This window comes from Lepisosteus platostomus, chromosome 14 (genome assembly GCF_059453375.1).
Source record: "Lepisosteus platostomus isolate fLepPlt1 chromosome 14, fLepPlt1.hap1, whole genome shotgun sequence".
NCBI classification, from domain to species: domain Eukaryota; kingdom Metazoa; phylum Chordata; class Actinopteri; order Semionotiformes; family Lepisosteidae; genus Lepisosteus; species Lepisosteus platostomus.
The window spans coordinates 22,576,402-22,597,794 of NC_142624.1; the positions used below are offsets into that span (position 1 = coordinate 22,576,402).

The window sequence follows — 21,393 nt, forward strand, 5'->3', positions numbered from 1 at the left end:
GCATTTTGTAATATAAATCTTATCATGTGAAACATCCAAGAAAACACTTACAAAGAGTTTCAGTAAAGAGTCACTAATTTTACCTTGATTTTCATATCTTGGCTCTCCTTAGTCTAAGTCTGTTTCTAATTATATTTCCAGAAATGTCACTCTAATGCAAAGTAATGCATTTGTTTCTGGAACAATATCAGTCTTTCTAAACAAAATAATGTTTCATTGTATAAGTTCTGTCACATTTTTTTCCTCTTACTGAATCAACATTACCATACAGTAACTTCACATAATAATGAAAGAGACTGCATTAGATGAATAAGTTTGTTTATAATGATCTATAATTATATGATAACATACACACATCATTGCAACAATGCCCACATTTAGTGAAAAACACATTTTGCCACAAATTTATGTTAACATATGGATACAAAGATGTATAATTTACACTCATACAGCAGATTTCATCCGTAGAGAGACATGATTCCCAGTGATACATACAGTACAGTACACAACGATATCCAAAGAAACAAACAACCAGAAATGTTAAAATAATCAGGATTTTTGAGACTTCACTCAAATGAAAGGCAAGGTTAAGCAGATAGCCAAATTGTGTGTTAAATCCTTTGAAACATTCAACTGTATAAAGTTTTAGCTATTTGAAACTGTCCTGCAGTGATACATTTTGTTGCCAGGCTTTGACAGATACAGTAAATGTAATCTGCTAACCTTGAACTGAAAATATTTTCTTTTTGTAGATTTATTAAATGGGTAGTTAATGTATTTAAGTTTTAAATATTTTACATATTTACATATACTAAAAATAACACTGCTTTCAATAGCCTAATGTATATTTTGTATCAAATACTTTTAAGTCCTCATACAGATGGTGTACAAAATTAATAATGGGTTCTTGCTGGACTGGCAGCTGGAGTGAGGAGACCACTGGATGAAATAAGTTATTAGTGATAATATGACTGTATTACTACCTTTTTACTACTCTGTAATTTTTTCCTAAAAAAAACCCAACCTAATAAAATAATCTTGTTGGTTGTTGGATTTTCCAACTGAAACTTAATTCAATTGACAAAGAGGCCTTTGTAGTTTGTTTCAATTTGAATCTGTTGTGGAACAAAAACAACAGAACATCTCAGCCAAAAATCAGCCTAGTAATGATTTCCAGATTAATGTAGATTTGAGATTTGCTGGCAGCCAAAGGGGAGATCTGTTTGTATTATTACATTATAAAATAAATCCATATTTTCCGAATACTTCCAAACATCCTAAAGAAGTATAAAAATACATTCTGATCCATCCTTACATATACGTATATATAACCACACATACATATAAACAGATACACAAAACAATCTTTGATTCTAATGATGTACAAACATATTTACAACATTTATGTGTGAGCCACTTTCTTTTCCAGCATTTTGACATGAAACAACTTGAAATGTATGAAGAAACAAGATACATACAGTATGTGCCAGACATAAAAAGAAAGTCAGAGCAGAGGGGGCAATGGCCCTGTGGGAATGTTAGAAGATTAATTTTCAGTGGGAGATGATATAATTTTAAGGCAGTGTTAGAATGAAATGGGAGTATTATCTTCACACTGGGTGTCAAGTTACTTGTAGCAATAGACAACTTGTCAGTAACAGAATGCATTGGAAATTGAGCCAATTCTTCTGGATTTGGCCAGGACATTTTACTGTGTAGTAACACAGAGTGGTACTATATACTGTATTTAATTGGAGCCATATGACTTTATAATTTTTTTTTGTTTTGTTTTTAGCAGTCATGATCTTTCTTGGTAAATGCAACTTCTTTTTTAGACTAACACATCTCAGTTCAGCAAAACTATCATTTCCATAGACAAAAATATGCAAAATGCTGACAACCCATTAACTTTTCCACACCAATAATCTGTGTAGAAAGGTATCAAATTTTGGATTTAAACATAGGATGCTATTTGGTGATTGTTTTAACATATACATTAGAAGGTTATATATTGTTTAAGCTGTGTAATTTAATACAATGTTAACAGAACATATACAGTACAGTATGAGCTGTTTCCGAGATCTAAGGGGGAGAAAAATATAGGCTAAAACAGAATATTTGTTTCTCCTATGAGGTAATTACATTTTCAGATATTGTGATAATATAAGAGATTTTCATTAGCATTAGCCAGATTAACATATTAGCCAGTTAGCCCATGAATATTGATTAAATCAACACTGAAATGTTAACGGAATTTATCAGGCTATAGTATGCTTCTAAGAAGGTTAGCCTTCCTCTGATATTAAATTATAGTATGTATTTTTATTGAGAAGCAAACAGACTAAGACCTATTCATATTTTCATTGAATTGTCCATGCTTAGCATCTTAATTTGCTTTCCTTTCTTGTGTATAGTGAGCAACTAAACTTGAATAAGATTATCTTATATAAGTTTTAGATGTCACATTTACAGCATTTTAACTATACCTTTTAAAATTGTACATTTTAATTTTAATGATTGACATAATTCTAGTATGAAAATATGCAGTGTTATAATTAAAGTGTAAACTACATATTCGTATACACTAAAACATATGATCTTGTACTGTATATAAAGCCCCCAAGAAACCCACAATCAATGATGTCTTCATAGAGTCCTCAATCATCAGGATGTGTCATGAAATCAAATAATACTGATGCAGGTGACTTCCAGGAATATTCAAGTGTGATAACACAAATCCCGTAAAATTAAACAAATTTTCCACATTGGTACATGAGGCTTTCCTCAGTTTTTTTTCTCTTTACCAGGCCACAGTCCATTGTTATGATTGCATTGTGTTGAATACCATGTGGAAATCTGTGACTACCAGTCCATAGTTTGGCAGAAAGCATTTCATGTTGATATCCTCACATTTTTGGCACACCATTCAATGTGATCAAATAACAAAAGGATACTTTCAGTTTGGAATGACTTATTGTGCATGACTTCATTCTGCTCCAGTCCTTATGTGATGTGACTAGTTCAGTACTGTGCATTAAGACAGGGACAAAAATGTTTCCCTCCGATCCAGATTTAAGCAGTGAAGCAGCTTCCCGTACTTCATATTTCATGTAAATTCCAATTAAAAGTTCTTTTGGGAGCTCCTGATTAAAATTGCATGCAGATTCACCAAAATGATAGAAAGTAGCAGGCCATAGTTCAGTCTATAGCAAGAGATAAAAGCTTTGAGTTTTTATTTTTATTCAGATGCTGTATCATGGGAGAAGTTCAGGCTAGTCATACTCCATAGCTGTCTCATCTACAAATGATTAATTCTCTGGTCTTCAACAATCCTCACTGCTGTGGTCAATAGTACACAGGCAACCCTCAGGCATACAGGTTTTCAGATTTCAAAATCGTGGCTTTGACATCATGGCAGCCTTTTCCATTCAAACTTTCTGTATTACAGTCACTGCTGTAGGAGCCCTGGAAATCTGTTATTGATGATACTGTGTAGGAGGCAGATCTCAGGGTTTCTGAGTGGGAGAAGTTGCTTCCAAACTGCATACGATACTGATTCCAATGTCTTCTTAGTACCGCTTGCACCTACACAATAAATAATGAGTATGTTAGCACTATCTATACTATATCAGTTTTCTCTGCATTATTCATAGTTATGGTGCTTGAAAGTACACATTTCCACAAATTCCACAAAATCTGAAGAAACTGAAACAAAATATTGTTTAAAAGGAAACAATTTGATATTTATAGTGGATATCATATAGACATAGGACCTTAGCACTGTCCTAATTCACAGCAGATGCCTTAGAGTTGTACAATATATTTCCTTTGCTGCCAATGGACATCACCTATATAGCTAAGAAATACCTCAGGTCCCCTGGCAGATGCTGCCATCTCCGTGAAGTGCTCCTTTGAACATTGCTAATAATCTGTTTATGATTTTTCAGAACTACTGTACAATATGTACCCATTGTGGGAAAGCAATAAAAAGGCAAAAAGAATGTAAGATAATTCAGTTAAAAATGCAGAATTTAAGTTCAGGAATGTAAAGATAAAATTGTACAATGCGATAAAGTTGTATCTAGAAAACTGTTTACAATTTTGCTCAATGCATCCAGAGAAAAATGGCCAGAAACATTCCTGGGATTAAAGGCATGGCCTGCACTAAAAGGGCAAAAGAACAGAATCGTTATAGTCTTAAACAGGGAAGACTACAAGAAATTCTGATTAAAAAATACAGGCATTGAATATTTCAGGCACAAAGTGAAGACGTCCTATGAATCACTACAAAACACAAACCAAAGAACACACTTGTAAAAGGAAAAAATAATTAAAAGCTGAGAACAGGTGATCATTTATAAGTGAACAGGATGCACGGGATAAGCTCAATGATCACGGGATCAAGCCTGAGTCATGTTACTTTCCAATTGACTTAATAATAATAATAAACTTTATTTTATATAGCACCTTTAAAGGTGGCTTCTAAAAGTGCTTCACAGAATGAAAGGACTTGAGTGTCACTGAGGGTGGGATTAGTCACCCTCAGTCCCTCAGTCCCCAGTGCTTGCAGGCTTGCAGTGCTGCTAAGTGAGTGACACATGTCTCCTTCAATCTCATCTAGTACATGGGCTGTGCTGCCTGTGATGTATTAAAAGACAAGTGGAATCTAAGGTAGGAGGGTTGTAGGAGTGTGCCTGCACTTCCACACTCTCCCTTGTGTGTGGTCGCAGGACTGGTAGCTGTGAGACATGAAAAACAGCTGGCTATCAAAAATAAGATTGGTATAACAAAAACTATTTGACATTTCTAAATTAAAAAGAGTGTCATAAGCGTTTGGACTAAGCTATCCAGCCATGTTGATGAAGCAGGTACACTAGCATGGCTTCTTGCAATAATCTTTTGGATGAAACCCTCAGATTAATTAGCTACTAGCAGCCAAATAAACTAGATGATGTGCCAAATCGTCTCTCCTGTGTAATCTGTCTTTTGAAGAATGTCTGTGTTCAGATCATGTTTGTGCTCAGTGTTTGCAAAATAGCAAAACAACCTAAAACACAAAAGACTATTTAGCCAGGAATCTGCAATACAACAACGTGGCAATCTGCCAGTACTTGCTGAAGCTACCTACAGTATATTTTAATCTTTCTTTAAAATTAACAAGCTAGCCCCCACAAACAATCTTTATTTTTATGTTTAGGATAAAGGCTCTTATGAAAGGATACAGATAAAAGATGAGTGTTCTTTTATTTCATGAATGATTTTATAGACATACAGTATAAGAACCACATTTTGCCAGAAATAGCACCCATGTTTTATTTAATGGTTTTTCATGATCTTTTCATATAATAATCTTACCTCGCCATTGAAAAAACAGAATATGGTGGCCACCAGCAGCCCCTAGAAAGAAATCATACAAGAACAAATGTCACTTTCACTGAAGATTGCTAATTCCACATGTATTCATGTACATTGCGGTAATTAGTATCATGCAGTTATTTCTTTAAGTCTGCAATGAATCAGAAAACAAATAAGTACTTCTGCTATCTAATGTATTTAGCTGATTCAGCACTTCCTCAGGAATACAATCCACAGCACATCTAGAATTTCACTTTGTACACTGCAGGAAAGAAGTGTTCATTTTCTTCCAGTTTCCATAGCTCTTCACACTCTCGTTACCGCACTCATTTTTTTTAGGTTTTGCTGGCCTTCTATTTAAGAGAAACCTTGTGCAATCTAGACAGACTATTCTTTTCTGAAGAACATTATAAGATAAAAATAACATTAAAAACAATATTAAATAAAGAACAATACAGTATTCGTTACCTGATAATGTGTTAGAATATTCATCATATAGTCAAAGATTTCTGCTGCTACCTGGCCCTCTGGTTTATATGGAAACACTACATGCTCAATTCCCAAAAGTGGGATCAAAATAAGAGTGGCTCTAACAGCTTTCATATACAGACTGGATTCCACTTGGTGCGTGACTTTCAACTTTGTGATGAGAACGCGCACAATATTTAGCAGGAAAAACAGGTTTACCTAAAATAAGAAGAGCAAAATATAGATCATTAATAGCTAATTCATGTGCTATGTAAAGCAATGGGTTACATCTCTAAAGAGAGTCTCATCTTTGTAAATGTTGGGTGCTTTATGAGAAAACATACTATAGGTAACAGCAAATGTTTCAGAAAAAATGTGGATGAATCTTTTCAGGACTGTGGTGTTGCTAACAGAATAAATATACAGAAAAAGATATTTTAAATGAATTGTGTGAAGAATAAGTAAAACAAGTAGGCAGGTGTATTATTCAATTGCTTATTAATTAACTCTTTTTGTAGGGTACACTGCAACAATAAATGTGTTCTTCTTTCAAAGCTATGCACACAATGCACAATCCAACAATGTACTGAATCAGAGTTCCAGAAAGTGTTTTGAGAACCCTAATTAGGAGCTTACCAACAGAGCAGCGCAGATGGGACCATGGATAATGTAAAGCAGAGATGTTTTAGAACTGATCCAACAGCTGTACATTTGAGGACAGAAAGGATTGTATTACTTTTCATACATACAGGAAATGCTTTTAAAGATATATCACATCTATTGTACTGTACATAAATAATAATAATAATAATAATAATAATAATAATAATAATAAACTTTATTTTATATAGCGCCTTTAAAGGTGACTTCTCAGAGCGCTTTACAGGATGACAATAACAATAAATAAGAAGACTACAACAATAAATAAGAAGATTTCACAAGATAGGACACAATTATAATTACAGCAATACAACAATAACAATAGAGGAGACCGTGGAAGGTGGTATTAAGAAGAGCAGAGGGGTGAAGAATGGAACCAGTTAAGTAAAGGCTTTTCTGAAGAAGAAGGTTTTGAGTCTGGATTTGAAGGAGTTTAGAGAAGGTGACTCTCTGATATCCTTGGGCAAAGAGTTCCAGAGCTTGGGGGCATAGCAGGAGAAGGCCCTGTCGCCCATACAATGTAGACTGGCTTGGGGGACAGTAAGGAGGGCAGAATTTGAAGTGCGGAGGTTGTGAGATGGGGAGTAGGGCGATAAAAGTTCAGATAGGTATTGAGGTGCCAAGCCATGTAAAGCCTTATAGGTGAGCATGATGATTTTAAAGTCTACGCGGAATTTGACCGGAAGCCAGTGCAAGCACTCCAGGATAGGAGTAATGTGAACACTTGCACTAGACCTGCTCAGGATTCTGGCTGCTGAATTTTGGACATACTGCAGCTTGTTCAGAGTAGATTTAGATACCCCAGGGAGTAGAGCATTGCAGTAGTCAATTCGAGAGAATACAAATATGTTGATCAGCTTTTCAGCCACAGTTAATGATAGCATAGGGCGTAGTCTTGCGATATTTCTAAGGTGAAAAAAAGATGTTTTGACAGTATGCTGTACATGTGGGTCGAATGTTAAGCCAGAATCGAATATAACCCCAAGGTTTTTCAATTTTGATTGAAGCTCAAGTACAGAGCCATCTACAGACAGGGTTACAGGACTGGCTTTACGAAGTTGATGGGGGGTACCAATAAGCATGACTTCAGTCTTGTCACAGTTAAGATGAAAGAAGTTTTGAGTCATCCAAATTTTTATGTCAGAGATGCAATTAGATAGAATAGAGACAGCCACATCAGTGTCGGGTTTGGTATGGATGTATATTTGAGTATCATCAGCGAAAAAATGAAAGCTGAGGCCATGTGATCTTAAAAGCTGACCAAGTGGGAACATGTAAATGCTGAAGAGCAAGGGGCCCAGTATTGAGCCCTGGGGGACACCAGACTTGACACAACCAATTTCAGACCTGTACCCATTGAGAGAGACAAAGTGACAGCGATCAGTGAGGTAAGACTTAAACCATTTTAGGGCAGAGTCAGAGACTCCAAACACAGTCTCGAGACGAGAAAGTAAGATGTTATGGTCAACAGTGTCAAAGGCAGCACTGAGATCAAGAAGGATGAGTATGGAAAGAGAACCAGAATCAGAAGCTATTAGGAGATCGTTGGTGACTTTGACTAGGGCGGTTTCTGTGCTGTGAAGTTGGCGGAAGCCAGATTGGAGGGGTTCGAAAAGGTTGTTTGTCATGAGGTGGTTATGTAACTGAAGTGTGACAGCACGTTCTAGGATTTTAGAGAGAAAGGGTAAGTTGGAGATGGGGCGAAAGTTGTTAAGATTGTCGAGAGCCATGTTAGGCTTCTTTGGCACGGGGGTAATAGCAGCAGTTTTGAGGACCGTTGGTACAATGCTCAAGGATTCATGTATTATATTGAGGACAATGGGACAGAGAGAAGATAAACAGGACTGGAATAAAGTGGTGGGAATGGGATCTAAAATAGATGTGGTGGGTTTCATGCGCGTAACTAGTTTGTTTAGGGATGCTGAGTCAAGAAGAGAGAAGCTGGAGAGACGGGAACCAGAGAAGTTGGATGAGGAGGGAGGAGGTGTGGAAATTATATCCGTAGTGGAGAGAATGAGATGCCGGATGTTGTCAATCTTAGAACTAAAGAAATCTAAGAATGTGTTGCAAAGTTGTGATGAGGCAGGTAATGTGGTAGGGCAGTTTGGCTTGAGCAGTCTGTTGATGGTGGAGAAAAGATGTCTGGGGTTGTTTTGGTGATTTTCAATGATGTGAGAGAAGTGGGTGGATCTAGCAGACTCTATAGTGACCTTATAATCAGATAAGTAATCTCTCCAGGCCTGATAATGTACATTTAGGCCGGAAAGACGCCACCTACGCTCAAGTTTGCGAGAGGCTGCCTTCATGAATCGCAGATGGTCATTGTACCAGGGGGCAGGGCGAGAGAAGGAGATGGTTCGAGTTTTTAAATAAAAAGATGGTGAATACAAATCTATATTTTCTTGCCTCAAAAAAATATGGAAGGAGGACACTGAGGTCATTCATTGATGTCAGTAATGATGTTGGGTAATTGATAAGACACATACAGTACAATATATATCTCAAATCACAGTTGTAGATTATGGCATTTTTGAAGGCCTGTCTTTTTGGCCTGTCAAATTCACAGAACAGGTGATCCTGTTAATTCATTTTACAGAAAAAGTTTTATTGTGCATGCTATTTTGTTAAAATAAACATTGTACAGTATATTGATAAATGCATTAGTAAGCTTCTTGAAAACTGGGAAATTAAGTTAATCGATTCAGAAATGTCCTTGTAGTGAATTTGTACAAGTATGTACAGTGTTTTTATATTTGCTTCTGGCAAATGAAACAGGAAAAGGAAAATAACTTACTTATCATTATGGTAGTAACTGCGAGCTACTGCATGTATGGAGGCTGGAATCAATGGAAATCCTGGGGAAAGAAATATAAGATTAGCTTGTATCAGATAGAAAATATGTTTAAGGTAGTCTGTCCATTAAGCATTGCATTTCCACCCATTATTATGATTGTCATACTGTCATTATAATAATACTTATAATAATAAAAAGAGTTTGGCTTATATTATATATGGCTATGACACCCTTTTACCATTTGTTAATAAGTTTCTGACAAGAACATTTTAGAACAGGTTCAGCTGATGTTAAGTATTTGCACGTACAGTACATATAAGTGTCAGTTGGTATTCCCACAGTGTGTTGCCTCTGTTTCAGTGAGTCATGGCCTTGGTTAAAGAGTTATTATTAAATACACCCATTCAGTGCACCTTTTATAATGCAGGAAGCAGTATCTTTGCACAAGAAAACTTCACAAATTTCTGAATGTATTTTTACATTTTGTTACAGTGTGTAAGCTCTAACATTTTCAACAAGCATTTACAGTATTAGACTAAAATAGGTACATTGGTTAGTGCTATGTAATGTGTAATGTAAGGTAAAAATATTTAAATGTGAACATTTATTCTAATATTAGGACTGTTGTGTTTCTTTATGCAGGATACACATGTGTATACTATACATCTGCAGTCACCTTCTTCTTTATACATCTTCATGTATAAAAGGTTTTACATATACAATTATTATAATTATTACAATTATTATAATTTAGGAAAAAAGAGGAAAAGAGGTATTCACTAAACTATATATATAAATTGTGCAATATCATTTGCATTTTTATATAGAAAAAACTGTAATGACATCATCCAGCATAAGGAAATATTTTTCCTTATGTTGTACGATCCAGAAAGGAGTTTGCTATCTCAGTTAACCAACTAATTTTACATCAGAAAGCACTTATTGTATAACAACTTCTTAAGCAAGTCAGTAAATGTAAGGGAATGACATTTATATCAGAGGAAAGAAAAAACAGGTAATATCTGACTAAAAAGCCAAACAGAAGTCTTATCTTACCCCATCCAAGAAGATAGTACCACATCAAGTGTTGCTTCTCTGCAAACACTGCCACAACAATGAGAGTATGGAGGTATATTCCTTCACATAGCATCCAGAAGTAATTGCAGCCAAACAGATACAGCTGAATAAATTGGCACACTTTGCAGCTGAGCTAAAATGACAGTATTCTCAGATTAGGATGCTTCTTAAAGGTATAACAGGTCATCCAAAAAACTGACAGAATAACACTTGTATTCAACCCATATACTGTATTTGTCAGTAACCCATTAATGTAATATCCATTCAATATCAATAAGCCTATCCTGGTGAGGTCAATGGAAGGCCAGAGACTATTCTGCTATTCAGAAAAAAGAACAGGTTGTAACCTGTTTAACTCTCATATAAAAATACTAATTGAGAAAAGCATAGCTTCACTTCACTGGATATTATATTTGGTATTTAAATTTCAAGAATAAGTAGTGACAGCATAGTGGTGCAGTGTTTAGCATTGCTGCCTCGCAGTGATGGGGGCCTGGGGTTCAATTCCTGGGATGCTATCTGTGTGGAGTTTGTATGGTCTCCCCATTTCCGGTTTCCTCCCAAGCTTCAAAAACATACTGCAATGTTAATTGGCTGCTAATTAATTAATGTTAATTGGAAAACTGGCCCTGGTGTGAGCAACTGTGTTTGTGTCTGTCTGTGCCACATTAGACTTGTGTCCTGTCCAGGGTGTATCCTGCTCTGCACCTGTTGCTTGCTGGAATAGGGTCCAGATCCCCAGAATTGGAAGAATCAGCTATAAAATGGATGGATTGAATAGACAGACAATGTATTTTTCCTGTACTTATCCACTGACATATTACTCAATTTTTCTTCTTAATTTGAGAATTGACTCTACTTTGCCTCTCTCCAAAACCGGTAATTCTTAATTAACTTAATTAACTGCAGATATCCTTGTGCCTGAACATAAGAGATTTAAAACCTCTAAGGCATCCACGCATATGTATCATCCTGTGAGCCTACAGGCTCAGTTTAATATCCTGTTAGCCTACAGATCTTACAACACCAACATGAGTGCTCAATTTTAACATACAGAGCCTACAACACCAATATGAGTGCTCATTTTTAACATACAGAGCCTACAACACCAACAGGAGTGCTAAATTGTCAGAAAGAGAACAAATTAACTGAAACACTGCAAGGTCACAAGCACCTGTCAAGCCACAGGGGTCACTGCTGTACAGCAATCTGAGGATACTCAAAGCTTCACAAAGCTCTAGGACTCAGAGCTATCCAAGCTCAAGTGCTCTTGGCCAGTTTGGCACTATTCATTAGCTACAGATCGTCAATGAATTTTATCTGAAGACTTTTAGTATGTGACCTGCATGATTACCTTTAATGGTTGAGATCCTAAAATGTTGTTTTTAGCCATATGTTCTTGCTGAACATGCTTCATTTTTGTGGGAAGTAACCAAAACCAATATTACTAATTTACTCACAGGATTTCTTGATACAAGCTCCGTGTTGTTAGCCACTGCTGTAAACCAAATGACAGTGATGATCGAGTTTAAAACAAAGGAAAAGAACAGATTTTTGTGCAGAGTTATCCTTTGGCAACTTAGACTCCTAGTGAAACAGAAAGAAAGAAAATTAACTTGTAAATCATCAGAAATTTATTTGTGCACTTGATTATCCATTTATTTAAATTTCCTTGTATAGTATATCAAGACATAATAACATTTCTACTCTGTTGGAAAATAATGTAATGTATTTTTATCAATACTAAAGTCAATATCTTGTCACATTGTATTGCTTAAATTATTTTAAATTGTCTTCAATATAAAATGTTATATCATGCCCATCTAACATCAACACTGCATTACTGTTATTTTAAGAATAGATTTTAGGACTTTGGGGCTTACAAAAGCACAGGAGTACTTTACCAACTTTACCAAAACAGGATTTTGACACAGTACATATGAATATATTATATAAATAAAAATATTGCTTTATTAAAGTAATGATACAATTTTCAAATACTTACTTGAAATGAAAGAATATCCCCAATGAAATGAACAATGATGCTAATGACAATCCATGTCCAATTAGAGCCAAGTAGTATAAATTCAATGCTGTCTGCAGATAAATAAAACCATAAAAAACTGAAAATAAGCAGCTTCTGAATAACATACATATTAAAAAAAAGATTTATATCTTTATAACAATCAAAATGCTTGTAATAACTATTTTTCTGCTTTTCCGCAATCTGAAATCTGTTTTGGTTAAAAGCCACATGTAATACAGTATCTTACTGTAGATTTTAACCATTATGAAATGTTAAACTCTGTCGTAAAATAAGTCTCAAAGACCTTTGTTAGCCTCAATCATATGCTGTACTTTCAGAAGCAAAAATGACATTCTAAATGAACCACGTCTCTCTTTGTGTTTATAAGATCTGGGAATTGTAATTTTAAGAACTGAGAAACAAACCTGCACTCTCTCACTAGTGCGTTCATTGCACCTTGTGTAGTTTGTCCATGTCCTGTTGCTCTCTGGATGTAAAAACCAATTCCCATTGTGATCACAGATCTTCGTTACCATTTCTGAAGCAAAATAAATAAAAAAACAGTGACATTATTGTGGAGGGAGATAGCCGTCGCTGGTAGCGTGTTTTGTGTGGTAGTAAGATTTTTCTAGTTATCTTGTATCATAGGTAACAGCTAAAGAGGGATTTGTCCAGTATTTATAGATATAGCTTAATTACTGTATATCCTGATTGGTATCTAAGCAACCACTGGAATGAAGTTTGGAAACTAGCCCATCATTTCCAGTAAACTTATGACTTTTGTGATAACTACTCAATGCCCTCTCTGATCTTCAGCTTTTTAAAGCTAACACGGTTAGAAGGTCATATGCACAGTAAAAATGCTAATCAAGTAAACCCCCAGACTGCCTCTAGCACACTTAAAACAAAAACTGCAGCCCGATGCAGTGACGCAACTAAGGTCAGCCACAAAAAGCATGCCTGTAAAAAGCCTAGATTTTCCTGCTTTTGTGGTGTCTACTGTTTGTTTGGCCACATTTAAGAATAAAAAAATGGGAAAGCGAGAGATTATAGTCTTGCTTTCTGATTGATGAAAAGGCATGGATGACACAATGCAGCTATATAATGAGGTGACAAGGCTTTGCTTGGACACAGAGAATATGAAATGTACCTGAAGGGTCAAAGTCTTGGAAATAGTCAGGACAGTGCTGTTCTGAAGTGACTCCTGCAGGGGTGTCGTCCCAGCATAGCCATCCGTCCCATGTGCTTTTACATGTGGGTTCTGTGGTGGTAACACAAAACATTGTCGGGGAAGTGTCATGCAAAACAATCCAAACATCCTTAGCAGCAACTTTGAATTACATTGCAATATTTGCTTTCTTTTTATTGACTATTTTGAATGAGCTTCCTGATTTGTTCTAGTGTTTGTGGTCTTGCTGTTTTGAAAGGCTAGGACTTACAGTAAATGGAAGTAAGTCACTGACATAAACATGGGTGGATATTATGACATTTTGAACTATATCAGCCCCTTGTATAGGAAAGACTTCAAAACAGGGGTTCAAATAGTAAATAAATACTGCTGTTTGATACCTTTCACACTTCTTATTCAATAGCATGTATTAGATATAGCTTTCAGAGTCCAACATTTGTCCTATAATATTAATCCATATTGTCTGAAAAACATTATAGTACAACTAAAAGTATTGTCTATAAATTCCTACTTGTATCATTTGAAGTATTGCTTTATATAGGAGACTGTTTCCAATATAAAAAGTGAATTTCAACCTAAGAACTACAGTACAAAATATTTGCAACAAATAGCTGCTAATGCAGCACAGGAAAATTACCTTAAGGCCTTGTCATTGCCTATTAATAGTTACAAGGTTTTCTAAGAGACTAAATAGACTTACATAGCACATTTAAAATGAAAGCTGATATAAAAGTAATAGAAGAAAATTATGGTGTCAATCATTTATTTCAGCTCTGAAATGTAAGAAACAGATTAGCAAGTGATTAGAGTTCTTACTAGATAATTGTGTGTTCATATCCCAGGTGGGCACTGCTTTTTGTACCATTGAGAAAGTTAACTGAATTGTCCCAGTAAAATACCCACCTGTATGAATAGGTGCAAATGTACTGTAAGTCACTTTTGGTCAAATTAGCTTGCATAAAATGTCTACTAAAAAATGTTTGGATGAAAGTAAATTTCAAATAGAGAATTGTAAGCAAGTACTGCTGTGACCAGAAAATGCTTTTAATGCTAAACAAAATAATGCTTTTGCATTGATCTTGAAAGGCAAAAACTCCTAAGTGACTTATTGTCTTGGTATTGTCTTGGACTGTAGTGTAAATAATAGTCAGGGATTATGTTTAAAAAAATGTTCTTTGCAACATTACCATTTGTATTGCGAACATTATCTTTCATGATTTTCTGGTAACACTCAAACTGTGCCGTCACTATCTTATTCCTGGTGATTCCGAATGGGCTATACACGTGGTTCTCTTCATCTTCCTGAGTTTCATTAACATCTGTGTTTGCAAACACCAATAGCTGGTAAAAAAAAAAGATAAATATGGCAAGGTGATGTGAATTTTCATATCACTGTACAAAACATCACATTAAAAAAAAAAAATGAAGCATCTTCTTTACAAACTAAATGATGTCTGATTATACAGTATATGCTGCCGGACCTTGTTGTTTGTAGACCCACAGGAAACTGTAGCCACTGCACAGTGTGTAACCTGTCCATTAAAGGGAGTGGTAATGCATTAAAATGGTAATTAAGTTACAATACACATCACATATTACTTAATGGAGGTACTTTGATTGTGAATTTGATTCCCTTCTATTTTAACTTGACATAACATCATGGTTTCTAATATTATGGGTGATGCCAATTTAAACATTAGGTTTGATCATTAGGCTGCTGACTTAGCTGGGTAGAGCTCAGCTGGTATTCAAGGATGGTAGCAGTTGGGGTAGTGATAAAGAGGGCAGGGAAGCTAGGAAATCTGCAGAGTTAAGGGGGGACAGAGAGAGTGATGGGCAAAAAGAACAGTATGTGTTGAGTTAGAGAAAGGCTCTTAGAATCATATATTCATGCCTCCGTCTGTATGCAAACAACAGAACATTAGTTAGCTGGATAACAGCCACCTCTATCCCTATTGTACTGCTGTGTCTCAGTTTGCAAAAAAATTGGAAACTTAAGCCTGGCACTGTGCTGATGTTTATGGGTTAAATCTGCTGGCTAACTATTTAACCGTGCCTAGTATAAGCAACACAAGAATGTTTTAATACTCAATAGGTTTATGGATTGTTATTTTCTAAATACCCAAAGGTCAAAGTAACAGGACAATTTATCACATCCTGTTTAAGAACACAGGAAAGGGACAAAGTAGGGCTGTACTCCAAACCTCTCTTAATTACAGGAGATTTACATGATACTTGTGATTGCATAACTGATCAGACTATGTCGTTTCAAAATGTCCAATTCTTTGTGTGAATGTCATTAGCTCAAAGGTATAGCAAACAGAACAGCTTGTGCTTTGGTTTGTTAGACACTGAACATATTTGTTAAGATCTGTTATCTCATAAACTACATCAATCTCTATTAAGTCATTATAACGCGTAATCTTTTTGTAAAATTGGAAAATAAGGTTAAAACTCCACAAACTCCACAAAAACATTCAAACAATTTCTATCATATTGGATAATATTTCTATTTCTGTGTTATTAATTCAGTTCAAGTTAAACAAGTTATTTACATTCTTTCTTCTTTGCCAAGTACAAACTTGCATTATACTGTAAAAAGAGCAATAGCAAAACACAGTGTCTCTTGGTCAATAAGGCCCACTGGTATCCAGGATGAAGGAAAATAAGTCTTCTCCCCATAGAATGAGAGAAAGACGAGTTTAGATGGCATAGGTTGAGTTCCTGCTTTACATCCTGCTTCTTATCCTCAGCAGAAAGATGGGCAGATTCAGAAATGAAATAAAAGGGAGAGAGGAAACTCCACACCCCACAGCTGATGCTACGTCAGAGACAGATGTGTTTGTTACAGTAAGGGGTCCCTGGCCAAATAGGATCAGTCATACTGCTTTGTGATTAATGAAGACAGAGTGTGAAGAGTTAGTGAGAAGCTCTAGTGAATGGGATGAGTGTGTGTGAGTAAAGCCAAAGAAAGACCAGAAAAGAAGGAATGGGATTGTGCAGTCTTCCCAGAGAGGGGACTAATGCCCAACAGTTAGGATCCTGAAGGGATCTAAAAGAACAGAACAGACCACTAAAAATGTAAGAAACTCAGGTTGTATGCTGGAAGGGTCGGCAATGCTGGATCCTGGCCTTTCTAAACATAACTTACAGTATATTTATGTAGTTTGCTCATACACTTGAGTTTAATATGGAATACAGGCAGTTTTTGAAATATGGTTGTGTTGTAAGAATCACTCAACCCAAGTTCCTGAACTAGAAGTGGTACAAATGTTCTTGTTTCTATTATTGTTTATATTATTGAATTAAAATGTTAAGAAAAAAAAAGAATAAACATTACCTGTGTGACAGAGCTTATAAATGACAGATAAACCAGCAAACATCTGCCCATCTTTGGTCCAGTACTGAACCAACAATTAAGAAATATTGATCTGAAATAAAAAAGCAACAACAATAAATAAGCTTACAGACATACAATGCACAATTCTTACAACATGAGTAAAGAAGATCTAACTTTGAGAAATGTGTTTGTGGTTCTGAAACAGAAGTTATAAAGGCTACTTATTTAATTTTATTATATTGCATCTTAATCATGTATTCAGAAACAGCAGAAGGTAAAATAAAAAAATAAACATTATGAATAAAATATTTAGCAATTATTTTTAACTTTTATTGTATAAGAGCAACAAATGACTTTTTACTTTTTTTTGTTTCCAACTAAAAGACATTTGGCAATCTATTATCACATTCTTATGACATCATTTACCCCCTGTAATGGTTTTAGCAAAGCTTTTTTTACCTCTTGCAAAGACTTTCCTTCTTCTTAGTGAAAAAAATCCAAACAAAATATAGCAATATTATTTCACAATAGCCTAATGAATTTTAACATTTTTTTAACTTTAATCTGGATAAGAAATATAATACTCTAGAGTTGAAATATTTCATACTGTATATGATGCATGAATTCTCCAGGAATACTGAAACCAGTGAGCACTTTGGGACACAAAACCATTTGGCCAAAAACAATCACTGTTTTTGTCATGAAATTTAATCAGACTACATGAAAAACACAAGGAGGCTTACACTAAAAAGGACTTATGAGCAAATTAAAAACACAAATCAAGCTTTAGTTGTAAGAGGTTACAAGGATTTAAATGAAAAGAAAAATGTGTTGAAATTGTATGCCCTTGAGGTTTATTTGTTTCTATGAGCAGGTGAATAAGATTCATTTTTCACAAATTACCAATATACACTATGTAGGAAGAGTCAGTAGGGAAAGTTTGGTATGCCTGCATAAACCATGCCTTATATAGTATAAAGGATACTTTCACTATCTGTTTTATATAAGTTATTTAATTAACATATGATTTTACATTACAGAGGCCATGCATGTTCAGCTGGAAGAAAAATAAATATGCACACTGGGTATTTGAATGTTACTATTAACGTCACAGGAGATGGCACAGTACAATAAGTTTTTGTTTTTTTTTTCTAACTAATCCATGTTGTAAATCATTGTAACCTCTTATTATTCCTTAATAGGCAAGTGTTGTGGGATGTTTTTTCTGCTTTCCTACACATTGTTTTCTGGCCCTTCTAGGTCTACTGGTGGTTGCCTAGGCAATCTCTAGTCACCTTCAGCTAACAGTGCTCAAAAGCTTAAACACATGAGGAATACAGCCTCTGATATTAAAATCAAAATTCTTCTGGGCAAATGGAATGGAGAAGACTAAAACAGATCATTCAGTGTTCTTTTTAAAAATTGTTTTATTAATTTTCACAACAGAAACAAATACAACAAATGTTCATTCTAAGTTTTGTGTCCAACAAACACCTAAAACTTTAATTCTAAAACATTAACACTAATTATCTTTTAGATACTTTAATAATAATATAATTTAACTTGAATGGCATGGTGGTGTGGCTAGGTTAATTAATGTCTATAAACTGTTTATGTGTTTGGATGTATGTATGGATACAGATATACAATTTGGCTTAAATATCATAATGTGTTTTACACAGATCAGCTGCATGTGCATTTGTGAATTGTGAGCAACCAGCATTGCAGTAGACTAAAATTAAACCTAACGGATCAAATTACATTTAGAAAATTAACAAAACAATAACTAAATTCTGGAAGAATATACAACATAACACATTTTACTACTTTGCCTAATCTGTTTTGTTTAAAATATCCCTTTTGTTCTTTTCTTGTTTTTGCAAAATGTTTTGGAGTTGGTTGCTTGTGTATAACTATTGTAGTTTTAGAAAAAAGACATTCCAATCACAACCAGTCATCTCATTCATTCTGTGAGACAAATGACCACCTTGCCCAACTGACATTGCGTAAGCAGAGATCATTAAAGCATTGCTACAAGCCAGGGGGTATGGAGTATTTTTTTCCAAATTTGATGAATCATTTTACTAAAATGGAAAGATTTCAAATAATTTATTGTAGAAACGTTTACCAAGAGACAGAAAAAAGACTTTTAAAAAGATATTAGAAAGATGCAAGTAATACTGTCACACTTTGTTAGGATATATAGTAAATGAATACATATTTTCAAGGAAAAAAAATAAAACAAAATAAATGTATGCTATTATTTATACATTAAATTAAGATTTGCCAACTGTACCCCGGCTCTCACTGGTGGGTTTTATGGGCTCAATAGGATTGTTTAGACAGGTCCACACATTTGTAACCCTTCTTAGATCTGCATATATCTGTTTGCACTCTCCTTTATCCTGTCCACACATTGAGCCATTGTTCTTTAGATTCATCTATCCATTTTCTAACCACTTCTTCCAGTTAAGGTTTGTATGGAAACTGGAGTTTACCCTGGCAAGCAAGATGCAAGGCAGGGTACACCCTGGAGCAGATTCCAGTCCATTGGGGGGCACTCACAGACACACACATATTCACACCAGTGCCAATGTTTACCAGAAGCCAATTTAACCTACCAGTATGTTTTGTACCATGAGAAGAAACCCGCACAAACATGGGGAGAACATACTAACACCATGCAGAAAGCACACTTGGTCTGGAATCGAATCCAGGGACCCAGCACTGTGAGTCAGTAAGGCTAACTATTGTACCACCATGCCACACTATTCATTGGATACTGTACAAAATTCCAGCATGTACCAGACACAGAGATTAGTGGGTCCTTATCATTGGCATCCAATCCCAAACCTCTTACAGGTTGCACTGAGCAATTTGTACTTCATTGTCTTGGGAATTCCAGTCACAGCAAGAAATATACAACTGCAAGATTACTGGGTTCAAACTGAATTTGGCGTGAATGTTTTTGGTCATTGTGGCAATTAAGAGACCCAGATATGAGCACTAGTGCTGAGCCACCTTAGTGGGTAACTGTAGCCATTTGAAGACATAATGTACCTTAACAACACAGAAATTCCTGTGTTGGTATACAATAGCTGGTATATAATGTATTTAAAACAAGAAAATTAAATACGATTTTTCTTTCTATTGTATCTAAAGAATATGCAAAGAATCCCTTAAAGAAAATGTAACAGCTAAATGATAACTTAGTCAATTCTTATTATATTGAAAATTAAATCAACAAAATTAGACTATGTGTACACAAATATATATTATGTACAGTATATGTAACAAACCATTTATAAAAATCATGTAACTAAAGACTAGATGTTAGAGTACTTCATAGATTTACATGGCATAAATAATCCTTCCAAATTCAAATGTTAAAAATCACAGAAAAGAAATGTAACTGGGGTTGCCCTTTACAACCTCTTTTTAATTGTAAAATATTTAAAACACACCCACTGAAAAAGGAATTAAAAGTATTACACAAATTATACAAAATTATTAAGTAAACCAAAAGAAAATGCAAGGTATAGAAGTTTATTTTCAGATTTCCTTTCACCCAAAGGTTGTTTTTTGGCCAATGCCATTATTTATCTCTGCTATCTGAGAAATCATTACCAGATAAAGAGATTCATGACACTGAATTAATCATTACACTACTGGTTGTGATCACATTGCCTACTACACAGTTTAAACCTTCCTTTATTGGCATTCCTAAACCACCTGTTGTTATTGCCATGTATCACCAGCTACTGTAAGATTAACAACGAGGAAGAGAAAGAAAAATCAGTCCCGTATTGGATAATTAGTACACAAGTAACCATAACAAAGGGCTATCACCACTGCTGTTTTGTATCTGTAAGATGATCATTTGTCTAATATTATAACTTGGCTAAGGGCAGAAAAGGAAGGCACAAAATTAAAGTTATTACCATACTATTTATTAAGCTCATTTAAACTCATAAACTGACATTTTCATGCATTTTTCCTTTTTTTAATTATTTGAGTTTTCCCCAGAGAAATAGTTACAAAAGAATGTTTTTTATATATGAATGTACAGTACCGTTATACTGTATATGTGCATGTAAAACATACACATTGTACATATTTTTTCATTCTTTTTAGGTTGTGACATTTAATTTGAATGCATCTTAGCTGAGGCAAGGGCATTCGACAGGAATGCTAAATGGCTCAGATTATTTCTTGTATTTACAGTAGTTCTACTTGATTACATCAAGATGATTACCCTGAGGATAACAGTACATAAAAGCATGGTGCTTCAGTGAATTGAACAGTTTTCACTACGATGTACACCAAAAAAAGCCAGTTCACAATGTCATCCCTTAACAGCATATTAAAACATATTTAAAAAATCTAAATTAAGAACAGGTCATAACCTATTCTTGTCATTGCGTTTTGCCTCAAGTTCAACCCAATGACAACTGCAAACCCAAAAAAAGAGAAGCATGGAAGTT

The 21,393-nt window shown here is 34.9% G+C and overlaps 1 protein-coding gene across 1 annotated transcript in view; it reads right to left on the minus strand.

Moving 5' to 3' along the window:
- Positions 1 to 301: 301 nt before the first annotated feature.
- The window catches only part of calcrla (calcitonin receptor-like a), a 35,454-nt gene continuing 14,362 nt past the window's right edge, over positions 302 to 21,393 (minus strand). Inside the window, exons 2-13 of the mRNA XM_088605068.1 lie at positions 16,910 to 17,000; positions 14,757 to 14,910; positions 13,531 to 13,641; positions 12,806 to 12,918; positions 12,360 to 12,451; positions 11,815 to 11,941; positions 10,334 to 10,487; positions 9,278 to 9,338; positions 6,460 to 6,526; positions 5,824 to 6,042; positions 5,356 to 5,397; positions 302 to 3,585 (exon numbers count right to left, since the gene is read on the minus strand). Of these exons, the coding sequence (XP_088461194.1) occupies positions 3,367 to 3,585; positions 5,356 to 5,397; positions 5,824 to 6,042; positions 6,460 to 6,526; positions 9,278 to 9,338; positions 10,334 to 10,487; positions 11,815 to 11,941; positions 12,360 to 12,451; positions 12,806 to 12,918; positions 13,531 to 13,641; positions 14,757 to 14,910; positions 16,910 to 16,960 (1,410 nt within the window). The 5' untranslated portion in view covers positions 16,961 to 17,000 and the 3' untranslated portion in view covers positions 302 to 3,366. The remainder of the gene's footprint in view (positions 3,586 to 5,355; positions 5,398 to 5,823; positions 6,043 to 6,459; positions 6,527 to 9,277; positions 9,339 to 10,333; positions 10,488 to 11,814; positions 11,942 to 12,359; positions 12,452 to 12,805; positions 12,919 to 13,530; positions 13,642 to 14,756; positions 14,911 to 16,909; positions 17,001 to 21,393) is intronic.